The sequence below is a fragment of the Balearica regulorum genome, chromosome 3 (genome assembly GCF_011004875.1).
Source record: "Balearica regulorum gibbericeps isolate bBalReg1 chromosome 3, bBalReg1.pri, whole genome shotgun sequence".
Classification (NCBI taxonomy): domain Eukaryota; kingdom Metazoa; phylum Chordata; class Aves; order Gruiformes; family Gruidae; genus Balearica; species Balearica regulorum.
In genome coordinates this window covers 53,429,720-53,457,214 of record NC_046186.1, presented here as the reverse complement: position 1 = coordinate 53,457,214, position 27,495 = coordinate 53,429,720, and the positions used below count along the sequence as shown (strand labels likewise).

Here is a 27,495-nt window from a genome sequence, read left to right as displayed (position 1 = left end):
GAAGCACTTATCAGCTGTATGATAAGCTGTATACATCAATTTTGTATGTCATTTCTAAGAGAGAAATTTCCAAGTGGAATATGGCAAATGCTTCTTAAATATGCTATACCACCTGGCTACATGAAAAAATAGGATGCTTTTGTTACAACGTGAAGAGGGGGAAAAAAATCCAGAACCCATTTTTATTTCAGTGTGTCCTAGGTTTATCCTCAGGATGTTGTGTGTATACACGTGGTTAACATAAATGTATTTTACAGTTGGTTCTATCTAGCAATATAAAGAAAATTTTTATCAGCTAGAAGGACCCAGCTTCCTGTTAGGTATCTCTAGGAATGAAAATAACCTAATTCTGGGCATAAAGATCTAACCTGTGTTTGGGCATGTACTGGTTTTGATGAGTGACGCTGATAACAAGTAGGCATTTATATAATCTAATATAAAGGTACATGTGGCAACAATCAGGTTTTCTAGGTATTTTTAGAGTCTCCAGTAAATCGAGAAACCTGGATCAAGACTTCTACAATGAGTGCAAGTCCCTAAATATTGGATTTTCATGTCAGCTGAAGAAACAGTAATCTTTTGTATAACTGATACGCATCCCCAGACTCAGATATATCAGGCCTCAAGTTCTAACAACTGTGAACCTCTATATAAATGCAAATACAAGAAAGCTGTAGTTACTCGGTTAGTACAAATGTGATTGTGTTAACTCTCTGTATTTCCTCATCCTCTGAGAAAACTGCTGGTAGATCTTAAACTTGAATCAGACATCAAGCCCTTTATATAAAACCCCAACTACTTTCACCTTGCATAGCACATCCATAATTTTGGAAGAAGCAATTGCTATGCATACTGCGAACTATGCTTTGAACTTCCAGGACAGGGGCACTGAGCAGCAACTCTGGGTAGGGCGCAGTGCTGGCAGGAGTACTCCCAGCTCTGCTGCAGACACCTGCTGCTGCAGGTACCTGGGGGATGGGAGGGGGTGCAGCTCAGCTCTTCTCAAACAAGGGTAAAATGGCAGCTCTTACCTAAACCTTCAGAAATTTATTAATTCACAAAAGGAGAAAAAAAAAAAAAAAAAAAAAGTCGTACATGGCTCCAGAAGCGGAAAAAACCCAACCAACCGAAACTCCAACTGAAACTGTTTTTGTTGTGGAAACCAGCAGACGGCGTGACTTCTCACCTGGGGGGGGCACACGACACGACACCCACACCACACGAGCACGTCGAGCATCTGCACCCGCCCCGTACTCTTGCCCCAGGGAAACGGACCGAGGGTGAGGTACAGGCCGCTGGCCCCAAGGCGGCGGGAGGCGCTCCCCCGACACGGGTGGGGCAGACCCCCGGCCTCGGCCGGTCCCAGCGGGGAGGCGAGGGGAGTCGCCGTGACTTACTCCCGCGCTGACCTGGGGAAGGGCCCACTGTCTTCTGGGCACGGGGGTCGGCCGGTGAAGTAGGAGTTTCCCGCCAGCCGCCCCGCCACAGCCCCGAGTCAGACTCGGGCACAGCCCCTACCGCCAGCCGCCATCCGGTGCCGGGCCCGCACAGGGCTCGAAGGGGGTGCCCACTCCGCGCATGCGCCAGAAGGCTCCGCTGAGGGGCGGGGACAGAGCCCGACGCCCGCCGACGGACCGTACCACTGCGCGGTGTGGGGGTGGACGAGGAAAGAGCTTCCTCCAAGAATTGACTTAGGAGGACTCGCCGCTTGCTCCTTTCCAGACTCTGTGTATGACTAATTTACAAGGGCAGAGATGAGCAGAGGAGAGCTCACGCTCGCTCGCACATGTCCCTTTCGCCATCCTTTCTCCCTTGCCTCCCCCAGAGGCGGCAGATTGGGCGCGTCCCGCTTGCTCCCCCCTCCCGCTGCCGATAGTCCGGCCCGCTCGCGCTGCCCGTGGCCCGGCGTCGCGAGTTCCCGCTCTCCCGCGTCCGCCTTCTCCCGCCCCCTCCCTCCCTCCGTGCCGGCTCGGCGCTCGCCTCAGCCTCCCGCTCCCTCCCCCCGGCCCCGGCGCAGCGGCCCTATGGCGTACAGTCAGGGCGGCGGCAAGAAGAAAGTCTGCTACTATTATGACGGTGAGCGGGGCCGGCGCGGGAGCGCGCGTGTGTGTCTCTGTGTGTGTCTGTGTGTGTGAGCGGGGGGAGCCCCTGTAACGGCCGCCTGGGGCGGCCTGCCCCCAGCCCCCGCCATTATGGGCGCCCCGCGGAACGACCCCCCCTCCTGGCTCCATGGCGGCCCCGGCCAGGAGGTCCCCGCCGCCTCCACCTGCGCCGCCGCGCCCCGCTCCCGCCATCGGCCCTGCGCTCTCGCGCCCTGCCGTGGGGCTGAGCCCCGGGGGCCGCCGGCCCGGGGGAAGGGGGGTGTTGGCGTTGCAGCCGGGCGAGGTGCGGGTCGGGGAGCTGCCTGACCTGCAGCAGAGCGGCTGTCGGGCCCGGCGGTGGATGCTGTGTCTATTGTTCACCCCCACTATCTGCCCCCCCCCCCCCCAAAAAAAAAAAAAAAGAAAAAAAAAGAAGAAAAGTTGAGACACTCCCCTTCATCCGCTAAGCGTAGAGGCGTTGGAGTCGCTGCCATGTCTGGCTCCTCCCCTGCAAAAAAGTCTAGGCCATGTGTAGCTTCGGCACCTGGTGATTCTTGCGCGGAGGCCTTCGCTTCCTCCGGCTTTCGTACAAGACCTGGTGTGCGGAGGGGGCAGGGCAGGGGGACTCTGTCCTGCCCCCTCCCCAACCGAACATGCATCAGGGTGGAGGTTTGGCTTCCACGAGCCTCTCTGCTAGCAAAACACGAAAAGTTGCATGCGTAGGTGTTTAATAATAGTGAAATTTGAGTTGCTTGTAGGCCTTCTAAGTTTGCACGCTTGCCTGATGAGGACACGGTGGCTTGTGATCTGCATTGTCACTCACGTCGAGAAAGTACATAATACTCGTGCTTAGTTTCAGATATTTGCAGCAACTTGTTTGTGGTTCTCTCTGGCCACAACAGCGAGAAGTTTTTGTTTTCTTCTTGAGTTTGCTTTTTTTTTTTTTTTTTACTGGGAGGGTAGACTCGTTGGTCAGATTAGTTAAGAGATTTGATTTTGTTTTTTTTTTTTTTTTAAATTGCTTCCTATTGCAACAATCCTTTAAGTTGGCATCTGAGACCGGTGTTGGTAGTAGCCAGGAAACAGGTTGAGGCTGTTTCCCCGTTTTTTCGGTGTTTTCACCATTTTGGAAATAAAGATGGATGGCTAAACCCACTAAGATATCAAAGATGTCTGCTGCTGTAGCAAATCTGCCATTCTTTAGAAATGGCAGATCTTGTGGGGCCTGTCTTGGTTTTTTTACCACACTAAAGGAGGCAGAGTGGTGGTTGCCGCCCCCTTCTCTTTGTTGCTAGCTCTGGTTCTTTGTTCAGCCTAAAGGGGAAAGGAGGCCCCTGTTAGGGATAATTTTGGTGAGGCTGGGATCTTTTCCTGGGGAAGAGGAGTCACTTTTTGTCTTGTTGAAAGGAAGACTGCAGGGATAGTTTAGTAGGTTTCTCTCTGCAAATGTTTGTGTGTTTGGTTGGGGGTTTTTTGTTTTATCAATATGCTTTTTTATTGTTATTTTTTAATTAAAGTCAGGTGGTTATAGTTTACTGGGTGCTGATATCTTCAGTTTTTCTATGATCCCTGGATTTTTGGTACTTAGTGCTAGTGTTAAGCTCCCTTAACAGCCAAAAAGCTATACTAGTGAAGAGGGGGAGAAACTGGAGAAGGAAGAAGTTTTGAGGTGGCAGGATAATGGCGACTTAAAAGCAGTTGTAGCTCATATCTAGACAGAATACTTAGAGTAGGATAAATGCAGATAACAATAATGTAGAGAAAGTAGTATCTGTTGTAAAAGTTATTTTTAAAAAAATGCTTTCTCTGTGACCAGAAATGAACAGCTTTGGAATGTAACTGTGTTGTACCATCAAAGTCTTGAATCAAAGCAAAGGGAGTGTTTGAAGCCTTAAATAACCCAAAATCAAAAAATACTAAGATACCTCAAGTGCACAACTGAAGTAGTGGTGCCTCTCCTAGCGTGTCATAACTGAAGTAAATGACCATTTTTTGTCATAGTTGTTCCTCCAGACATACTTTCACTCTGTTTCTTTAAAAATATACACTAAAAAGTGTTGAAAAGCGCTAGAAGTGTATATGCAGATCTTTTGAGATGCTATAAACTCCTACATGCTGTTTGTGAAACTGTGACTGTCATCTAAAGTTGCTTTTTTAAATTAGCCTGTCACATACCAAGTTTTCTTGGAGTGTATTGCTCTTGACATTTTTTGATGATTAAGAGTTTCAATAGCCTTTGCACTGTACCTGGAACCTATAAACTTTGGATAAAAGAAACTTGATTTCGTTTTCTGCAGTTTGTTTGTAATAGACTGTCAGCCTCATCCAGTTTGCAGAATTTGCATTGTTCATGCTCAAGTCAGAAATGTTACTTAAATTTGAGCCAGTATACTATGGGAAGAACTAAAAATGTACAAATTAAAGTATATGAATTGTCTTATCTGAAATATTTTGAATAAATGCTTCTAATCTTCATATATATATATGAAGCCATAGCTTAGTGAAGTCTGTTGCTCGCACTGCTTAGAACCATGCTAGATATGGAAGGATATTGTAACTTTTATTTTAGCCTCTTAGCATTGGTCTTCGGGTTGTTGTCACCATCTTGCAGCATGTAGCTCAGGTCATTCAGTGGCCTCTTCCAAAATACGTACGTGTTGTACAGTTGCCCGTAGCAATGAGGACAGGACCCAGGTGGTCTTTCCAACTCTGTGCTCCTGTACAGCAAAGCACAGTTCTAGAGAACCACGCAGCAACTAGCATGGTTACAGTTAATAAGTGTGTTTATTCCATGCCAGTGCGCTAGCAATATTGTTTGGATTGCTTGTTGTGCGTAATTTAGTGTGGGTGTTCAAAAGGCTCTACCTTCACGAAAAATTTGAGATCTGCATCAGAATGTGGTTGGTTCCACCCACAAAGATGAGATGCAGTATGCTACTGTATTCAGACATTGTTTAAGTACAGTAGCACTTCTAGTTTAAGTTCATCTGATCTGCAGATGTAAGCTTTAACTGGAGCATGTTTCACGGAAGTTCATCAATGCTTTGCACAGTGGCTTCCAAACACAGCGGTGGTGTCCAACCTCTGCTTGGGGCTCAAAAGCCAGAACTTTGCTAGTCTTCTGCTGTCTGCTAAAACACAGAACAAAACCCTCAACCCTTCTGATGCTAGTGCAGTAACTTTAGGCCTGTTTGAATAGCTGTTTGTTGGACTGATCAGGCATTGATGATATTTTTTTATATTCATCTTTACATGAATTCACCCATTAGTATTGCAGAAGTCAATACAAATGTAACTACTGCTATTAAGATATATTTTTTTTTCATGTGGTTTCCAGTGCACTGGTTAGGTTTCTGTACTTCGTGCAGTTCTGAAATACCTCATGATTTCATAGTAACTGTACTTAAAATAAGCAGAGATATGTTCAGTGTACATAACAATTAATCGTATCAAAGTTACAAAGTAAGGTAACTTACAAGTTACAAAGTATCAAAAAAGATCGGTAAATATATCTTGCCTCTTTGTTTAGGCCATTAAGACTGTTTAGTAATGAGTTAATTTAAAGGTGTTATTTTTCTATATATCTTAGTAAGCAGAGAGACTAACATACTTTTGGGGGGACATAGCAGCTTTTGTTAGTTGGCTTTGTGTTTGTCAGACATAATTGAAGTTCCTTGAGGGCATGTAGCTTCTTGTGTTTTTCTATGTGTTAGAATGTTTAACATCTGTAGACCTTGCTGAAGTCTCAGAGAACTGAGTGTCTAAAATTTATGTTCATCACAGGAATTGTGGGTTTATTTTTATTTGATAGCTCTCTTCAGAATTTAGGTAACTTGTATGAATTGAGAGATTATTTTTATTTGTTTTAATACATTTGAAACTGGAACGTGACATGGTATGTAACAACTTAATTTTCAGGTAGGTCTTCAGGTCATTTGTTGGTATCACATTTTGCATCACGTGGCGAACAGTGCAAGACAGTAAACTTGTGCTAGGATTAAACTGGTCGCTTGGTTCATCCCTTTTGTTAAAGACTCAGCTTTTCAGAGATTATGTTGTTACTTCTCAATGAGAGCCATTTAGCTGATATTTTTACAGGTATAAAACTAAATTTCAGTCTTTGAAGCCTTGCTATGAAAAATTAACAGATTTGCCAATTTTCCGAATGTACAACTTTGCATTTTTTCCCTCCGCTTCCTCTTTCAGTTATGTTCTTTCCTCTTGCGCTTCCCATGTGCACCCACACTGGTGAGCGATATAAAATATGCTCATAACACTTCTGTATGATTTTTTTCCTTACTATTGACAAATTTAGGATCAAATGCTCGTACTACTTGCAATACTAGTCTTGTGCCCTTGGCCTCACTGTACCCGTTTCTCATATATATGCATGCTCTAGCCAGAGTTAGTCTGGCACTAAATGCAGAGCTTTTTAGCCCCATCAGTGGGGAGATGTCACATCCCTGCATGCACTAGCTCTTGATACACCTTGCTCTTCTCCCCAAAGTACTCCCGTAAGGCTGTGATACAGGAGGAAGAGATGCATAGGTTTCAGGATTAGTGGATGAAGTACCAGGAAGGACACCTTCTACTTCACTGGATAAAGGAGGAGAGACTTCTGATGCCTTTGCCTTCTCCACAGATGAGTCCCCCTTGTGATGTGATGTTGGCTGGAAATCAATGAAGGAGGAGGAACCTCTTGCGTACCTTTTCCTTCCTCAACCCTGCCAACATACACATTGCAACAGTCCCTTGAAATTTAATGGACTTTTTGTCCATATGTTTGAATTTTTTGAGGCTAATGCCAAAAACCCTTTTTGTTGGTGATGCAAAGACCTGAAAGATGTAAATGGTATTGCCTGTTGCTGAAGTTTATTATATTGATACCTATTGTTAGTCATTACTGCTGATCTCTAATATGGAAGGATCAATATGCTTCTGCCAGATACTTGCCCACAGATCTTCTATTTGATTAAATAAGCTCCCATTAAATTTATCAACTTACCAATTCTTTTAAAAGTTCTCATTGTTGGTAAAAAATAAAGGGAAAGTTAAAAAGTGTGCTCAATTTATTGAATTTTTAAGTGTACGCTGCAGTGTATGTTATGTAGAATATGCTTAATTTTGAATGTTTGCTTAATTACAATATATAGAAGGATATATTGCAAGTATATTTGGAAAGCTTGTTATTTTTTTCTTTTTTCTTTTACATTAGGGAAAATAACATCTTAAATTTTACGTAAGATAAAAAAATCATTCTTAATTGTCTGTTCCCTTATCCATCAGCATTTTGAGTAAAATATCGGTGATAATGAAGCTGAAGTAGTTAAAATTGAAATGACCTTTTTTTAAAAAAAAAAAAAAGTTACAAAATGCATACACATTCTGTAAGCCACAAATGCATTTCGAATGAAGTTTCCTCAAAAGCATCATGTTATTGAAAGTCACAATTGTCTTAAATTTCAACATTTTAAGCTCTTATTAGCTTGAAGCTTTGTAAATCTGGGACTTAACAGTAACTTCACAAAACAAAGTAGGGCTAGTAAATGGTTGGTTTCCATCTTCCAGTCATTACTGTCAAAGAGATGTGATAGATCTTTCCTAAACACAAAATTTGTAAGGTAGCGTTTTGTAAAATGTATGGAAGTATTTTGCTGATTTTTTTTTTTTTTTTTTTGACCTGCACGTGACCAAAAGTGCAGGCTTGCAATAATTATCTGCAAGACTCCAGGTCTTAGTAACTGACAAGAAGTGCTAATTTTCAGTCAAATACCTGAGTTAGGATTAGGTCCAAGTTCTTCAAAGTTGTTAACTTAATGCTAAAACTCCATATTTCCATTGTTAGAGGATGGCTAAGAGCTAGGTGTTAAGTGATTGTTTTTCTAGGTAACTTCATCTTGCATTGCATGAGATAATATCTATTTTCTTAAGTGTCTTTATTCTTGTCACTTTGAAAGCCGAAAGCTGGATTTTAGAAGGCTTTGAGACTCAGAATCTTACTGTAATGCTTGCTTTTCTTGGTAGCTGGTGATGCTACTCCAAGCTGATGTTTTCCCTTCCTTCTGAGCTGGACCTCACGTTGAAGAGGTGAAGCTGAAGCTGTTTTGTAGCAGTGCTGCTTCTTACCTCTGACTACCGATATTTGTGAAATAGTATGACATTGTGAAAATAGTATTTATTTCTTTCTTTGCAAGTGGACAAGACAGGGGATGTGCAAGAAAAGTAAAAATTTCAAGAAGGTAAAGTTCACTAATCCTATCAGGAAATTTGGTCAAAAAGAAGAGAGGTGCTATTGCAAAGAGTTGTTATGGTATTCTCCAGCTGAAAGCCATTAACAACTAGACATATCTTTTTAGGCTTATCTGTGTTTCCAGAAACATATGGACCACTAGTTCTGTTTAAAATGATATGTGTCTTGGGAATGTCAGTGTTCAAAGTGGAGGCGTGTATCTTCTAACAGTACCTGAGCTGGGGAGAAAACTTAACTAGCCCGTGATAGCATCCATTCTTTTCTTGGAAGTGAGTGTCAAATTTACTCTCCAGTTTGACAGAGCCAGGCTAATCTGGATTACAAGGTTCTATTAAACTACTGTGGATCCCTAGCAGCAGGTGGCTGGGGAGCGTTTGTGCATGTGGTTGCAGCAATGGATCTGAAGCTACTTCTGGAACCTAACTGCTAGGTAGGGTTAGCAGTTAAGGGCAGGCTGAGGATTGTATCTTGAAATCAGCTCCTGCAAAATGGTAGGTTTTACTGCAGCCTCTGTTGTGGTATAATGTGGCTATGTCATCAATATTTTCTGCTCCCCTCTTAATTCCCATTTTGTTTCCCATTGCTTTATTCTTCAGTGCCTGCCAACTATTTTCTTGACACTTGATTTGAAAACACTACTTTGTAGGCATCTTTTCTCCCCCACTACTGTCTGCTTGTAGTAAAGGTATTAGATTTGGCCTCCTTTTTGCCCTCTGCTTCTGACATATGACCTTTTATGGGCAGTTTGTTTTCCTCATGGCCTTTTTGAAGTAGGTAGTAGGTAGTATGTGTGTTGTTTTTTGTTTGTGGTTGGTTTTTTTTAATCATCATACCTGCTTTCTTCTGGGAATGATTCTTTTAAGTAGCAATGAAAAGTTGTTTTGTAATATGACTAGCTATTAATTTTTGTAATATTGACAGGTGATATTGGAAACTATTACTATGGACAAGGGCATCCAATGAAACCTCATAGGATCCGAATGACCCACAACTTGCTGCTAAATTATGGCTTGTACAGAAAAATGGAAATTTACGTGAGTATAAGCAATAGAATGTCCACTGAAGCATTTTAAGTTATTTTTAAAGGGCTTCAAGTATTCTCACACAAACAAATGGAGAGAAGTGGAAGTGGAAATAGAAAATACTTAAATAGTGTATTCAAAGATCACTTACTTAGAAATGAAGCAGTATTTTATAACTGGTGAGGATTGCAGATTGTTGTCCATGTCTGGAAGAGGTGAGGTAGAGCCCCAGTAGAGACATTTCACCAGTATTTTTATGATTGGGGGGGGGGGGGCGGGCGGGCGTGAGGTATTAGGGGGACATTGGGGTAACTGCACAAAGAACTAATTGAGTTGTATACTAACGGCAGAGTAGTCATTGCTTTACGTAGAACAGCACTACTATCAGTTTCACTGTTCTTCCTTCAAAGTAGATTAGATTTCTTTCGAGTTGTCTGTTTTAGCCAATTGTTAGCTGGTTTTGCAGAGCACTGATTATTTCTGTAACTTGTTATCAGCGACCCCACAAAGCTACTGCTGAGGAAATGACCAAGTACCATAGTGATGAATACATCAAATTTCTCCGATCAATAAGGCCTGACAATATGTCTGAGTACAGCAAGCAAATGCAGAGATGTAAGTGTTAACATTAGGATAAATCTATGTGTATGTGCTTCAATGGTTAGCATTGTTTAAAGCTAAATATTCACCAATACAGAGGTATGAACATGGCTTAATGGTGCGGGTGGGTTAGAGAAATAAGGTAATAAGAGTAACATGTGCCTGCCTTTAGTTACACTCACTACTTGTGGGACTTTTCTGTTAAAAGCAGCCATCTTGGCAACAATGTTCTTTAAGCTTATGGCAGGATTTTTTGCCTCTCCTTTCACAGGGTGCATTCTACATGTGAAATAATACTTTCTGTAGGCTTAATGCACAGATTAAACTTTAGTTGCATGTTACTTGCAAAAATGTCTTAAAAATCTGTTCTCATGCGAAACTCTTCTGAAAAAGAATGGCTTTTAGAAGAGTAGAGAAGTAAAAATCAATGTGTGAAAATGTGTTTAAGTCAAGAAAAGAAGTTACTCATTCCTGTTAGGAGGAGATGGTAAAAATTGTACATTGCTCACCCTTTCTGTTAATTTATTTCTTTAATTATAGGAATAGGCTCAAAGTACTGTTAGGAATGCAATTTGACAGCTATTATATCAATTTAAAAGGCAGTATTGTAGCCTCTTTATGATGCCTTATTCTCAGCAAATTTTTTCTAAGTAATTGTGCATTTCTTAACATGATCTATGTTAATCAGCACTTCTTCAAAAATCTAAAGTGATCTAACTTATTGTTAATGAGGAGATAAAGCTTCCCGTGGAAACTAAAAAGAAAAAAAAAAACAACAACCAAAACCAAAGATAGTTTGGAGTTGTCTTAGATTACAAAGAGTTTACATTGTTTTCATTGTTTAAAATTTGACCTGACAAAGATGAGGTGGGCAGGGAGTAGTTAAAATGCTGAATGAACTATGTATTGCATCTGTAAGTGTTATCCATGCATATAGCAATGCTGTCGGAATGGTGTTTTTGAAAAGCAATACGTTTCTTACACAGTTAATGTTGGAGAAGACTGTCCTGTATTTGATGGCCTGTTTGAGTTTTGTCAGCTGTCAACTGGAGGCTCTGTTGGTAAGTATTGGTTGTTTGCCAGCAATTTTGTTTCTTTATTATGTCTGTCGGCAACTTAAAACTTCCATAGTATATTTAAAACTGAAGCAAATACAGCTTTTTTTTAAATAAATAATAATTGTGTATCAGTTACTTGATATATCTCTCATTTGACAGTCTTATCTTAGTATTGGTAAGAGATCAGATCTAGGATCAACTTATTTAAAAAAATAAGATACTATTTCATGTAACAGATTTAAAGGCCTTCAGAAGTTTCTGACTGCATTTTCTTTCATTTTTGTGTATGCATTTTTACAGCTGGGGCGGTAAAATTGAACAGACAACAGACAGACATGGCTGTTAATTGGGCTGGAGGACTTCACCATGCCAAGAAATCAGAGGCGTCTGGTTTCTGTTATGTCAATGATATCGTGCTTGCCATCCTTGAGTTACTGAAGTAAGTTTATGATGGGAACAAGATAAAATTATAGAAAGTGTCAAATTCAAGTATTTAAATGTTTGAAGATATGAATTGTAATTATTATTTCAGTGAGTTTTCATAGCCCATGTTGAACTCATACAGTTCCTATTAAGAAAACTCCAAGCTCTGCCTGGTTTGGCTTGAGCAAGAAGTTTAAGCTAAAATACAGGCAAGCTGAAAAGGAGGTAGGCTTAAAACAGGTATTTAGAAGTACCTCTTTACACAGAGGATAGTGAGCTTTTGGAACTTGCTGCTACAGGAGGCTGAAGGAAGCAGGCAGCAACAACAGATTCAAAAAAGAGATTAGATGTAATCGTGGACAAGAGGGTCTGTAAATGGATGTAAAAAATCCAAGCAATGATACACCTTTAAAATGCCATATGCTGTAATTCTAGATGATGGGGAAGTACTAGAGTAGCGGATTTCAGAAGCTTTCTGTAAATGTTAATCTCCTGTTGCTACTCATGGGAACAGAATAGTGGACTAGATGGATCACTGCCCTGACTCCTTAGGGCAGTCACTATGCTCACAATCATACACGTATTTGGTTTCTCAATATGCCTGCTTGTTTCCTATCATTTGAGTTGTTACTAAACCAAATGGGAATATTGAGGGAAGATCATGCACCGAGCTTCCTTGGATTGTTACCTGAATTAATGTGGCTGTTATGAATAAATAATGAAATAACAGCTGTGCTGCTGTGACTGCAAAATAAAAAATGAGGGGAGTAATGAAAAAGTGATCATATAATTAACTTCAAGCAGTAATGCTTCACTAAAATTTCAAATCCTGAGTGTTACTTGTACTGCTTCAGGGGACTGTATCCCTTCTAATAACACATAAATCTCATATTTTACAAAGAATGTTCTAGGTGTTTGCCTGTTGTGAATGGAGCAGCTGAGTCTGCTGGTGAGGAGTGGGGGAAGCAGCTGTAATCTGGAAGTGTTTTTTAAATACAGAAGAAGTTTTGAAATACACTAACAAATAGTTAATATTAACATATTAAGATATTAATTTTAATGTACAGCATGTATTCAGGCTCTGTCTTTGCAGTCTAAGAAAAGCAATATGATTTTTCTGATGTCCAGTCTTGAATTTCTTAGCTTAATGTGCATGTGAAGGAAGGAAACTTTCAAATAGCTATGGGTTATGTAACTGTAGGAAACTGTCCTGTTCAGTGTCTTGTTAAGCGAAAAATCTTAGCCCACCTGAAATTATGGCTGCTCAGACTGACATTCTACGGCACTAAGCGAAGCACAATGAAAATGCATCTTCTGATGTTGATAGACTTGTTCTTTACTGAACAACGTACTGTTGTTTTCAATGCTCTGAGGCTTCAAACAACTGGTATCTTCATCCATCTCAAACTCATCTGAAACTTGCAGTATTTAAGGAAATACTAAGTAGTCATGTAATAATTTCATGCTAATAGTATGATGCACTTGGAAATAAGAATGTACGCATCTTTACAAGTTGCAGAGGTGAAGAAGAAAAGTCAATGGAAAATAAGTATTTAAATTTCTTTTTTGCGTGCTTATGGAACATGGGTTATTCCTGCTCCTGGCACTATGCTATTTGAAGCATGTGCTAAGAGATGTTTCAGTGCGGACTGTGTTGGTAATTACTGAGAAGGCAGAAAGAAATGCCCTGTGAAAGGGGCAAATTCAGCACGTGTTAACAACAGAAAGTGGTGTGAACACAAACACAAGGTATAGCTTCTATGGAGTGAGACAACTTGGGGTAAATACTAAATACATTACATATTTACTTATTCTTTACTTATTAAGATAAACTTATTTTCATTTTTATCCAAACTATACTGAGAATTCTAAGAGTATATGGTCACTTGAACCAAAATCATAAAAATGATCATAATCTTGGATTTTAGTGTTTGGGTTGTTTTTTTTTTTCATTATGTTTTTCCTTGTTAGGTATCCATATATTATGAACATAACAGATAATGATGATTTCTTATACATGATTTTCTTTCTAGGTATCACCAAAGAGTGTTGTATATTGATATTGATATCCATCATGGTGATGGTGTTGAAGAAGCATTTTATACCACAGATCGTGTCATGACAGTATCATTCCATAAGTATGGTGAATATTTTCCGGGCACAGGGGACCTTAGGGTAAGGTTGAACATGAAATTTCATTAGGTGATAAATTCCCTCTTAATATCTTCCTTGTAGATACTGGTTTAGCACTAGGTTACAATAACTATGTCCAGTAATAATATACAGCGGTAAGTTTTCAGAAAATATACTAGAGTGATAGATTTGTTGAAGAACCTTAGAAAATAAAATACGGGATAGTGGGGAAGTAAATTATTCACTTCTACAGGAAATCAACACCTTCACTTATTGATAAATTGTCTGAATTTTTAGCTCAAATGTATAATTAGTTTTGTTCAGTTAGATTTTGGAAATGTCTCTAGGAAAACAATGTGGTGTATTTATAATGATTATCTGTACGTTTCAGTTCTGCACATACAGTGAAAAGTAGTTGTTTGCAGATCACATGGCTTCAAAACTTATTTCAAATCTTAGAATAACTTTATACCAGAGCTTTAATAGTCACAAAGCTTCAGTTGCAACTTGAATTTACTGTATTCTATTTGCCTGGTAATACGTTTGGCTCGGTTTTGGAATATTTCTTAAGTCATAAAGTGTGTTTTGAGTTCTCATGGTGATCACAGCTGAAGAATTTTAGTGTGCCCCACAGACAATTGTGTACTAACCCTTATAGCTAGCTTGAGGGGAGGGAGCCTTGGCCTGTGAAGAATTACCATTTAAGCTGTTGTAGAATCTCTGGCAAAGCTGAGAATGGAAACTAATTTTCCTGGCCCTTCATATAAGTATGTTAGTCATTCCTCATGTTAGACTCTTGTCCATTAGAACAGGAAATTGTTCCACTTCACAACTTGAAAGAATATTTCAAGTATTAGGATTAATATATTCCTAGCTTCAAACTCTTACATTAAACCTTTTTTTTGATCAGAGGCACTCCCAGGATAAGTCACTCTTCTGGTACTAGCAACTTTATGTACATTAGTTTGTACGTACAGTTAGTAATTTTTTTAAAAATTGTAAACGTTTCTAAAAAGTTGACCTACAAAAATGCTGTGTTGGGAAAGAATTCACTGTTTTCCCTACTATCTTTAAATTGATTCAAGAGATCAAGATATTTGTGTTTCTGCTAATATTCCTGGAACGTGTGCTCCCCAGTGTGCTGATGATACCCAGAGGACACAAGAGTAAATGAAAGTTGAGCTTTAAATCAGTGGGGTGCTAAGCATTCATTTCAGTGTGGTTGTTGGAGCTGAATGTTATTATGGTTGCTAGATTTTGTTAAACTGCATTCTAAATTGATTTAGGTGGAAATCAGATTAGGCGTTGTTTTTATCCATGTGGTTTAACTTGACTGGCCACAAGGTGGTAGTGGTGCTTCAAACAAAAAGCAGCTCAGACCAGGATGTTTATAAAGACAAGCTGTTGTTGCTGATTTGGCTAGAATTTTTTTTTGAGGGGTTAGATATCTTGACTTTTTAAAAACAGCAGCACTTCCTGTCAACTGAGAAGTTTATGGATTCTTCACCTTGCCACACCCAGGACAAAGAATTTAAAGATACACGGTTGAAATAAATAGAAGAATATCGTATGTTATTGGGATTTTTTAAAACAGTGTCAGTGACAAACAGCACCTCAGGCATGGTAACTTTTATTCTGTGCTGCTAGCTAGTATTTTGAAATGAGCATTGTTCACATACAGACTTCAGCAGGCTTTATTGCAATTATTACATTCCCATAGGAAAAAAAAAGTTAGCTTTTTCCTATTTCCAGAGCTTGCAAACCAAATTTAACTAAAGGGAGAACAAATTCTCTGAAAAGTCAGTGTTCCTTCTGGAGACCAGTATTGTGCTGCTTGCTTTTGCTCAACTTGATCTGCCATTGCTGGTTATTTACATCAACTTTAACAGCCAAATCTTATCCTTGTTTTTATCAGTGGGCTCCATTCAAGCTTGTTTCCGTAATTCTTTGGTTATTTGGTCTAGTTTACTGATCAGGTCACGCTTATTTGATGCAGGAACAAATTGTGCATCAGCTGGTGATTTTGTGATTGCAGCTCCATCAACGTAGCTGAATCTCACAGATTGTCTAGTTCAGCTGTATTCATCCCTTTTCTACTGAAGGTATTGTGCAGTCTGAACTTCCAGGGTCCTTAGTAAGTTATTTGACTTTCTACACATCTTAGATGATAGCACTAATCTTGACTTCTATATACATAGATAGGCCAGTTGAGACTGTAGTGCTACATAGAGGCATAGGTTCTGTGAGGAAATTTGATCTGTTGACAAATGGGCAACTTACAAGAATGCTATATTGTTTCTTTAGTGTTTATAACCAATGCAATTTTCAGTTACAAAAAAACATCCATTGAGCAGCTCAGGTTGGTAAGCAATTATCCTGTTTAGTGGGAAATTGTGTAAACGTTTGGCTTAGCTATGTTTTAGGATGAGGTAGATTTAATGCTTGCTTTTTTTTTTTTTTTTAAAATCTGTAAAGGGAGACATTATCACCTCAGAAAAATCAGCATCTGAAAGCCCAGGTGATTCACTTTGAGAGATTCTGGATAACTCTCATGCTCCAAATCAGCCAGAGTTGAGTTCAGCAAGGGTCTTAAGTATCACTAATCTTGCAATACTATGAAATGTTAATAATGTATTGGAAGAAGGGGAAACAAGTCAGCTGTTAATGTTGCATCTATGCTGCATTGGCAATTTGTCCCCATGTTGGTGTCCTGTCCCATCTCCCCCTTTCCACCCCAAAAGATAGTTGCTGGAAGTGATGCATCACTGTTGTATTTACTGCTACAGAGGTTTTGTTTAGGAAGAGGAAAAAGTCAATGAATGTTTCAAAAGCTAGGGTGAGAAGTTTAGTATTTGTATTGCTGGGCCACTCAACTGGTGGCTTGTAGTTTTTCAAGGTTGGACCTGAAGTGTGCTCTTTCTGCAGAGCTGCTGTTTGATAATAGTTTACAGCCAAACTGAACAGGTTAAATCTTACTGCCTTTGCGACTGCACCTTTATTAGTGGCAGAGAACTAACTGCTCTTTAGACTGGATCAGTTTCTGTCTGTCTTGGTGATGAGCTACAGGGAAGAAATGGGAATGTGTGGCAAGCAGGGATTTTAAACTGATCATCAAAACAGAAATGGATGGATTCATGGTTTATTCACTGGATTTTTTTGCAAAGAGTTTTGTCTTTTGATACATATGTTGTCCAGGAAGACTGCTAAGATAGACTGCTCTGGTTCTTGCCTTGTCACCTGATGGAGCTGAGAATAATCTACAAGGGTTTTTTTAGGGTTTTTTTGGTTTTGTTTTGTTTGAAAAGTGTCAATTTCTTCAAGGGCACCTATAAGTGGCTTCTGTTTCATTTTTTTTCTCTCCCTTCTGCTGCAGCTAGTTCTTCATCATATGTTTGGCGCCGAGAATACAGTTTTAAAAACTGTCCTAAATCCAAATCTTCTGTACAGTACTGAAAAAACGCATATCACATTGCTCTTCTCAATTTTCTTGCTTATTTTTGCTTAACTACTTTTACCAGGCTAAACTGATCAGTTATGTTTTGTCTTTGTCTTAAATCTTTGAATAAAAAAATCAAGTGTATTTACTGCAAAATTAAAATTCCTACACTCCAAAATGATTTTAAGGGAGAATGGGAATCAAGTAAGGTACTTTGCCTTTTTATCCCTCACAGACATGAATAATGGTACAAAATAGCTCAGCAGACTTGTGTACACTTTTCCATGATACCATCACATGCTTCCATATTTGTAATAAAGCATTTATTATCTTTGCTTATAGGACATTGGTGCTGGAAAAGGCAAATACTATGCTGTCAACTTTCCAATGAGGGATGGTATAGATGATGAATCATATGGACAGATATTCAAACCAGTGAGTTTGGTTGTTCTTTTTTTTAAGCTCTCTAGAAAGATGCTAGTTTCGTTTTTTGGATTTATTTTCATAATGTGAATTAACGGCTTGCTGTTTTATATTGATTATAGATTATATCCAAAGTAATGGAGATGTACCAGCCCAGTGCTGTGGTATTACAGTGTGGAGCAGATTCACTTTCTGGTGACAGGCTGGGATGCTTTAATCTTACCGTTAAAGGTAAGCAGAAAAGTGTTTGCGTTTGTTGTCTGTAACTTTTTATTTAATAGAAACCTCTATCCTTCATACTATTTTTCAAGACACTTGCATGATGAGGACTGGAGTCACAAAGATTTTGTTCATTACTATGATTAATCACCTTTTTCTGTGCTGTACAGGGATGACCAAAAGAAAGCCAGAAGTTGCCTCTTTCTTTCTGTCCATCTAAAAAAGTTAAGAAGCTTGGTTTTCCATGTTCTTCCTAGCCACTCAAGTGATTCCCTTTCTTCTATGTCCATGCTTTCTGTAGCTTTAAAGCAACATTCTGGAATGACAGGGTGACAACAATCACCCTGCTGCAACACTATGATGGGCAAATCACAAAACTAGTGGTTCACTTGGTAGGACTACAGAAATTAAACATCAAACACGTTGTTGGGCATAAATAGGTATTACTGAAATGAGAATACTCACTGCATTGTTAAATTCATAGTGGTGTTTGTTATACTGAGCCTTACGTTAATGTTCATTTTTATTAACTTTTATAGAATTAATTTATTTTAGTATTACTTACATTTCTACCCAAAAAATTGAGATGAAATGTTAATTTAGCAAACATTGTTATTAAGTGATAAAATGTTAAAAGTATGTTGAACTTCTGCTAAGCCTTGATTCCAGCCTGTTTGAATCATTCATTTCCTGGGTCGTCTTGGTTTTGTGTTTTCTTAATGAGGCAATTAGAGTTTTATAGGCAACAAAATGCAGTATAGTATCTGTCGGGTCTGCGGTGTTTCAGGGTTCCTTTTCTTGATTTGCACCAGGTGGCAAAGCTACTTCAGTTGCCCATACAGCTCAGATTTTTTTCCATCTTGCATATCTTGGAAACCAAGAGAGCTGCTGCCTCCTGCAGATGCCTTTCAGTATGCTGTGTATCCCTGGAGTGTGTACTGTCTTGGCACCAGTTCACTCTGTAAGCAAGACTTAGCAACCTCTAATACAGGTTCAAATTTAGAAGTAGAAAGGACCGAGTATTGACTTGCTGTTTTCCCTTCTTCCCCCTTTGCACTGGACTGAGAAATTGTCCCTAGGTATGTGTTGATATCAGTTATGAAAAGACAAAACACTAAACATTCTAAGAGCATTTCAGAACAGCAGCGATAGACCATCATGCAAAGTCTCTGAAGACTGGGGTGGATAATGTTTGATGTATTTTGTACATGTCTTATCTGTAGGTCTTTGATTTCTTGTGAGGTTATGCTTGGCTTTTGGGGGACACAGTTCTGTTTTACTTGAATCAATTCAGTTATCACTTGATAAGTGTGACTGCATATGTCTGATTAAATAGTTCATTATATATTTTTCTGTTTAATAGATACTTTGCATATATTGTCAACTCTGTTTCACAGGTCATGCTAAATGCGTGGAAGTTGTAAAGACTTTTAACTTGCCATTGCTGATGTTAGGAGGAGGAGGATATACTATTCGTAATGTTGCTCGATGCTGGACGTATGAAACTGCTGTTGCCTTAGATTGTGAAATTCCTAATGGTAAATATTAATACCCAAATTAATATTGTATTAAGAAATAATCATGGGAGGGTTTAAGTGAACAGATAGCAAATATTTCTATAGCTAACTGCAATACATCAGTTTAGAATAAACTATGCAGAAAGTTAGTTAGGATTTAGTCAGTAAATTTTCAGTAGCTTATGCACTAAATAGACTTGAGCATTTGAGGCTTTTTGTGTGCTTTAGCAAAAGCTTTAAATGTTTAGAAATCACTTTTGGAAAATTTAAAACATGTAAAGTTACCTTACTTGTAACTATTGTTAATATGAACATCATCAGTATGATTGGAGAAGAGTGGCTGAAAAGCTGCGTGGCGTAAAAATGCCTGGATGTGTTGATTGACAGCTGGCTGAATATGAGCTGGCAGTGTGCCCAGGTGGCCAAGAAGGCCAACAGCATCCTGGCTTGTGTCAGCAATAGTGTGGCCAGCAGGACTAGGGAAGTGATCGTCCCCCTGTACTCGGCACTGGTGAGGCTGCATCTCGAGTACTGTGTTCAGTTTTGGGCCCCTCACTACACGAAGGACATGGAGGTGCTGCAGCGTGTCCAGAGAAGGGCAACGAAGCTGGTGAAGGGTCTGGAGCACAAGTCCTATGAGGAGCGGCTGAGGGAACTGGGGTTGTATAGTCTGGAGAAAAGGAGGCTGAGGGGAGACCTTATTGGTCTCTACAACTACCTGAGAGGAGGTTGTAGCCACGTGGGTGTTGGTCTCTTCTCCCAAGTAACAAGTGATAGGACAAGAGGAAATGGCCTCAAGTTACGCCCGGGGAGGTTTAAATTCAATATTAGGAACAATTTCTTCACCGAAAGTGTTACCAAGCACAGGAACAGGCTGCCCAGGGAAGTGGTTGAGTCACCATCCCTGGAGGTATTTAAAAGACATGTAGATGTGGTGCTTAGGGACATGGCTTAGTGGTGGGTTTGGCAGTGCTAGGTTAGCGGTTGGACTTGATCTTAAAGGTTGGACTCTTTTCCAACCTAAATGATTCTGTGATAGAAGATATACTGTATTTTGATTGTGACAGTGCAGACTTGTGTAAGTTGGGTACCATGGACATGGTAGTCATAAGAAATTGAGTATGCAAGCATCCATTTTACATAGTAAAACATAACTGTTTCTTCATTGTATCCTTGATTTAAATGTAACTCTGAAAGTATATTGACTTCCACTCTTCCATTTGACTTAGTTTTGGTTATACAAGCTGTCTTAAAAAAAATTAAAAATAGTAAAAAACCCCCAATAGTGTACTTCAAATAGTTGAACAGTGAAGTAATTTCTCTGAGGAAGATCCCCAAAGATCCTGCACTCCCTTTATTTCTGACCAAATATGCTTCTGGACATGAATTTGGAATGCCTTTTTTAAAAAATTGGTATTTGGACTGGTTTGTTGCTCCTCAGTCATTGGCAATTTTCATGTTGGACTGCAACTTTTGCTGATAACCTTTTGCTGTTCATGTATCTCTTGCTGGTTTTATATTGTTTCTGTCTGACTTCAGTGGAATGCTGCTGTCAGTGAGAAAGGAATATTTGGACAGTACTTTTCAAGATGTACATTTTCCATCTTGCACATCAATATATATTCTTTGCCAGCCAAAGCTTTTGAAGAGACAGTAGTATTTCCTTATCTTGGGACTTTTTTCCATTAGCATGTCCCATTCAATGGATATATATGAAGTTGTTTCAATTATTTTTTTTTTAACATTCCTCTCAACTTTGTGAGACCCTGTCATCTTTAATCTGTTCTGAGAAAGAACAGTGCATTTCTAAATGTTGCAATAGCAAGCTAATCTTCCTGTCTCCTTTCTGTCCACCTAACAAGATCGCTTATCCTGTAATAATCATAAATGAAGAAACAAGACAGAGTTCAATAAGGGGATTTCAGGGTCTTGTTAAGGGTTCTAGGTTTTTCAGATTTCTGTTACTTTAACCGGGAACGTATAGTCATAGTCAATATAAAGTACTGCCGCTTTCCTGGATATGAAGTTGTCATCAACTTCATTTTTGCAATTAGATGTTCCAGTCAGGGCACAATTATCTGTGAAAATACAAAAAGCAGGGGAGGGGAGGACCAGACAGACATGGGCATCACTGAACCACTGTACTGCTCTTCCCATGGATATTGAACTAGCTGAAACCTTCAGACTGATAACATATATATTGTGTTTTACTGAAGGAATATTTTTTGAATGGCTCACTTAAAGTTAGTCCAGTTTGAAAAGTTTGAATACAGCTCTAAGAACTCATCAGTTGATCTTCCCTTTTCTGCAGAAGTAGCATTTTTAATTATTTTACCAAATTTATTACTTATCTTGTTCCAGTGTACATTCTAGCGTGATTACAGTAGAACTTTCTCATGCTCTTTGTATATTGGCAACAAATTTAAGTTCATCTATTGAATAATTTAGAGGAAAAACACTAAACAATTCAGGCAGTACTTAAGTGTTATTGCTTACCTGAATGCTTTAGGTTTGAGAGACTTAAGTAACTACGATTGCATTTAAAATGTTTAAAATCTTTTTCTGGGTCACAAAGTTGTCTCTTCTGTTTTGGTTTATAGAGTTGCCATACAATGACTACTTTGAGTATTTTGGACCAGACTTCAAGCTTCATATTAGTCCTTCAAATATGACTAATCAGAATACACCAGAATATATGGAGAAGATCAAGTAAGTAGTGATTACCTGATCTATCAAGTAGGTCACATGGATCACATTTCTCCAGAGGTTTAGTTGTAAGGCAGTTTTGCAAACTGTATGCCTTTCTCATTGACACTAAAAATAAGTACTGAATAGATTTGACATATTTTTCATTTCTGTTAGAAGAGGGACTTCTTAAAAGTCTGTTCTTACAACAGTATGTATGCTTATGAAGTCCTGTGACTATAAGTATGAAAATTTAATACCCAGCTTGGATTTTTACTTTTTCCAGCAGCTATAGAGATGACTGTTTTACTTGGCTTTCCATTCTAATTTTCTAGAAAGTTTATCCCGTTAGGAAAGAAGCTGGTATGCTGTGATGATTAGGTTTTCTAATTCTCAACTCTGTGTCTAAACATGAACTGAGATTGTCATTCTTTGTAGCCGTCAGCTGTGAAAACAAAAGTCACATGTAAACTCGGACATCCAAAAATGTGGAAAGATAGTGATATGTGTGCAGGCAACTGCGTGACTGTGGTTTGACAAATCCACAAGGTTTGAGAAGTGCTCGTTGCCAAGCTATAGCGGGTATGTGATTTTTAGCCTGTGCCACTTTTGATGCTTAGTTTATTCCCTTCACATCCTGAAGGTTTGATTGTAAACAAATATTTTACTTCAGGGATAGAGTAATGCATACATAACGATCAATTCTGTACTCAACTTATAAGAGATAATTGGTTAGCCTGAAGTACTCTTTTCTTACTGTGGCTTGCCTCTCCTCTGGCTTTAAAAGAATAAACCCCCATCCGTGCCCCAAGTTTAACAGTCTGTTAACAGTGCACAGGAATTCTTTTGGTTACTAAAAATAGCTGAATAAAGATGTGAGATTAGCTGTGTAAGTTTGCCAGTACTGTTATAACCTGTAAAACTGTCAAATTGCAAAATTCACCAAAGTAGTTAAAATACCAATTTTTGAAGTGGTTGGTCTGTAGACTGTGGTTGGTGTTCATAGCACAAATACACAAATCACAATCAAGTGAAGGGGTTTTAGTTTTTAATAATGTGCAAGGGGAAAAAAAAACCCACCTATTTTTCATTGATGTAATTCTACAAAATTTCTCTGTAGTAATATAGTGCTCCAGCTGGTGATATGCCAGGCTACTTGCTGTATATTGTGTATTGCTGAGCTTTTGTGGGGCGAGTAGGCTGCAAAACTTGTTCTTTAACACATCCCTGGACACAGATTGTGTGTGCTGTCAACAGAGGCACAATCTCACATCCTCATAGTAGCACCCACAAGAAGAGCAATGACCCATCATTCCAGAGAAGCCTCCTTCAGTTAGTTGTATACTTTCCCAGAGACTGAATTTTAGGGGACTCCCTGCATTGGCAAAACTGTTTTGCCAGGTCGCGTTATTTGAACAGAGGCAAGGACCATAAGGATTCCCAAAAAGCACCAGTTGCCGTTTAACTCTTGAAAATGGGAAGAAGGATACTGAGATAGTTGTTACAATTGCTGATATTTGATGCTTGCCACACCTTTCTCTCTACTTGGACTTCTTTGGAACCATAGTTTTAAGTCCTGGGAGAAGTCTACTGTTCCTCCTCTTCCTGCACATGGTGCTTTGCAGTGTGGGGTCCATTGCATCAGGTTGCTTAGATGGGAGAGACCTTGGCTCTGTTCTCCCTGAAACAGCCAGTAAGGAATCTTATGGATCGCTTTTGACCCTGAAGTCATTGCCACACACAGTGTGGAAGTCTAAATGCTTTAAGTATCTGGCTTTCTTTTTAAGAAACTAGAGGATAGTTTATTATCCTACTTGATACAGTATTACTCTGTTTATAATAAGCTAGAGTCACTCAGTTCAGCCCAAGTGGGCAGTACTTGTGCTGACCCTGCGGGAACTGAAGATTGAAGTTGACCAAAAGAAGTGTTTAAAAAGCTCAAAGAAAATTATGTTCAAGTACGCTGTGGATACTAATGATCTGTTAGGGATGGAAAGCTTTATGAACTTGGTGTGCCTACTTTTTTTTTTTTTATGAAGCAATGACTCTAAAGCAAAGCAGATTAACTTTGGATGCAGACTTTTCAGAATTAAATACAAAATCCAAGGAAATACTACTGTGTAGTAATAACTTTCTTTGTTACTTGCAGGCAACGCTTATTTGAAAACTTGCGCATGTTACCTCATGCACCTGGTGTACAGATGCAGGCCATTCCTGAAGATGCTGTTCATGAAGATAGTGGAGATGAGGATGGAGAAGATCCAGACAAACGCATTTCTAGTAAGAAATATCTTTCATGAAAAAGCAAGTCCAAGTAGAGTCTTTTTAGATTTAACTGATCAGAACCTTAGTCCTAGTAGTGCGGTACTGGAAGATTGGCAGTTTTGTTTCCTGAGTGAAAAATTTTGCCACTGGTCTGCCAGTTTTGCTGTTCTTAAGGTGGCATCTGTGCACAAATCTGAACTTGTTAAAGGGGTCTAAAGAAGGGTGAAAGAATGTGGTTTTTTGCATTTTATGGAACAGTCTGGCTATTTCAAATCTAAAATAGATGCTCCAGAAGTCTCAGATGAATCATAACTAAAGGAATATAGGACTTGGCTTCTATCTTTTGCTATTCGCAAAAAAATAAATGTTCCCCACTGATGTAAAGTGAGATGCTGTGTTTTAAAAAAAAAAAAAAATTATTTGCATTTTTGTTGAGAAAGAGAGGTTTTTTCCATACTTGCAACACTGCCCTTTACTACCATTAGCCTTTGTATGGAAAACGACTTGTAGCAGGAAACCCTTAGCTATAGCTGAAGAACATTTAACCTTTTTTGATGGTGATTGGAGTAATTCTCTTATTGGTGCACTGTCCATTTTCTGAACTGTTGAAACCATAATGTTTTCTCCTGTGATTTAGTTTCCAGTATTTGAACTTCATTTGATACATGTTAAAATACTCCCACACTTCCTTTGTGTCTCTGTAAAGCTATTTTTGGAAGTCATTGTGAGAATGTCCCAGCATATCTTGAAAGATAGTATTTTTATCCATGAAAGATAGTATTTTTATCCATAATTTAGTTTATCAGTATTAAATGATTATAGTATTTTATTACTTGTTCTTAATTTGATAGTTCTTTTTTATTGGACCTATTGTAGTTGGACTTTATGCTCAGTTAATTTCATAACTCTGAATCCTAGTTCGAGCATCTGATAAGCGCATAGCCTGTGATGAAGAATTTTCAGATTCTGAAGATGAAGGGGAAGGTGGACGACGAAATGTTGCAGATCATAAGAAAGGAGCAAAGAAGGCCAGGATAGAGGAAGACAAAAAAGAGACGGAGGACAAAAAAGCAGGTAGGACTCTGGTGGGATTTCATCCTATGTTTTAGAATTGCAAATGTCAGTTCTGCCGGGAGAAAGATGCATTTTCTGCTAACAGTTAAATAGTTGTTGAGATGATGATTTATTTTTTCCATCATATTTAAAACATCTATTTTAAATTAATCAGTTTCAAGATACAGCTGTTCACACTAGAATAGTATTTTCCGCCAAGGGTGGTTGTTGCTTCCCCACAAGCTTGAAATCTTAGAGCCAGCAATTTGTATAGCTTAATGAAAATAGGGATAAAAAAGGTTCTTGCTTTAAATACGTTAAGACAAAGAGTTTGTTCCTGTTTGCTTTTGTGGGGTGAGCCAACTAGTTTTCTCTGAAACAGAAGCTGGATAAGGTTCTGGAGATAGTGTAATTCCAAGGACTCTTGACTACTCTGAGAACAGGCTACGTCTTAAGGCTGCAGGACTACCACGTGGAGCTCAGGGGAAATCCAGGTCTCGTTACTGCACGCCAGCATTATGACTGGTCAGGAGAGACTTGCCTTGAGGTATTTTGAATCACTTGGCTTTGTGCCCAGATCACTCCTGTGGATGAATGCTTTTAACACTGTATGTTCATATATAACCAGTTACTTCTTTTAAAAGCTAGTTCCCCCTGGCTAGGAGAATATACAAAAAAAACCCAAAAAACTTGGTTGTGCTTTTTTTCTTCTGAAGTCTTTTAAGGTTTTCTTGCATCTTTTGGTTTATTTAAAATGTTTTTATTTTTCAGATGTTAAGGAGGAGGATAAATCCAAGGACAGCAGTGGTGAAAAGACAGACGCCAAAGGGTAAACCTTATTTAATTAAGAATTAATGTTACCTTTTTGCAGAGTGTTTATGAATTTAAAATATTATAAAGTATTGATTTCTGTAGAGATCACTTTTAATTCCTCATAATACTAAACATTTTAGACTTGTGACAGTAGTAATTCAAAATTGCATTTCTAAAACAGTTACTCAAAAAAATTAAACAACTTAACAGTTTATTTTTGCCTTTGTACAGAGCAAAATCAGAACAGCTCAGCAATCCTTGAACAAAAGATAGCCTCTCATCAGTTGCAGACGTAATACTAGAGTTGGAGAATACCTAAAAGAAGAAAAGTTTTCGTATTGAGAGAGACTGCTGATTTCATTTTGTACTATTTGGCATGGACTGTATTTATTTTCAAACGGCTTTGTTCTGGTTTTTGGCAAGTTGTATTGTGAGTTTTCTAATTATGAGGCACAAATTCCTTTCTTCACCATGCTTTATGTAATAGTATTTAAAAATGGATGTGAGTTATTATGTTAAATGTCCAAACTGATCTATTAAAGTAATTTGCCTTTCCTGAGCTGATTTTACCTTTTTTGTAATTTTATCTTTATTAAAAAAAAAAAAAAAATTGTACTTGGTTGTCTTTGTCCATCATTGAACTACAAAGAGGAAGAACTCCGTATAAATTAAGCAGACTTAGGCTTAGCTGTGAGCAGCTACTGGATTTAAATGGACCGCTGGCGAACACATGAGTTGAACTGTGGTGCTTTCATCGACTCCACACGTTTCAGTGGCTTCTGCACAGGTGCAAGCAAATGTACTGGAACATGAGTGTGTGAGAGTTGAACAGGCTGAATAAATGGGTGAAGAGGTGTTGGAATAAGGAGGTTGTATGAATTTGCATTTTAATGTAAAGGTTTAAAACTCTGCAGTCCCGTGCCTTGTACTGTCCGAGAACCTTTCCCACCATCAGAATCTCCCCAAAAGACAGATTGATTCTGCTGTTAATGAAACTTGCATATGGTCATCTTTCAAAGCTTGCAAGATAGGAAGTGAAAGTTTGGTTTTAACTTATAACCCATTCTGATTTTTTTACAACTATGAGCAACATAAACTTGTGCCCCTTAAAAAGACAGGGGATTATTGTCTGTTGTCATCTTGGATTCATTAGTTAGTTCTGGTGCCTGAATTGAAAGAGAGACCTGAGTGCACACATTGCTTTGGTATGAAGATTTCAGAGCAATGAGCACAAAAGTCTGCAGAACTGCATTGCTACCCAGTCTTTTTTTTTTTTTTTAATAAAAACAAATCTTTTTTTTTTTAATCTGTTCTCCTTTCCATAAAATTCTAGGATTGCAGTCCATGGCTGAAGTGATTAATTTGTGTTAAAATTCCAATATGCTACTTTGAATTTTTTTGCATGTATTCTACCCAAATGGTATATTCACTGAAGGCTCTTCTGAAGGCATGTCATATATTGACTAATTTGATTATTTTTTTCCAATGAGAATAACTTTCACTAAAACTAGGACTAC

At 38.8% G+C, this 27,495-nt stretch overlaps 1 protein-coding gene across 1 annotated transcript; it reads left to right on the top strand.

The window, feature by feature from the left end:
* The first annotated feature begins 1,875 nt into the window (after positions 1-1,875).
* On the top strand, positions 1,876-26,593 carry HDAC2 (histone deacetylase 2). Its single transcript, XM_075747932.1, has 14 exons — positions 1,876-2,076; positions 9,253-9,365; positions 9,851-9,968; positions 10,940-11,014; positions 11,312-11,450; positions 13,468-13,609; positions 17,346-17,438; positions 17,549-17,657; positions 19,043-19,183; positions 21,763-21,871; positions 23,997-24,127; positions 25,031-25,186; positions 25,937-25,994; positions 26,210-26,593. The coding sequence occupies exons 1-14, from the start codon at positions 2,025-2,027 to the stop codon at positions 26,238-26,240; spliced, it is 1,467 nt and encodes a 488-aa protein (XP_075604047.1). The 5' UTR covers positions 1,876-2,024; the 3' UTR covers positions 26,241-26,593.
* Positions 26,594-27,495: the final 902 nt, after the last annotated feature.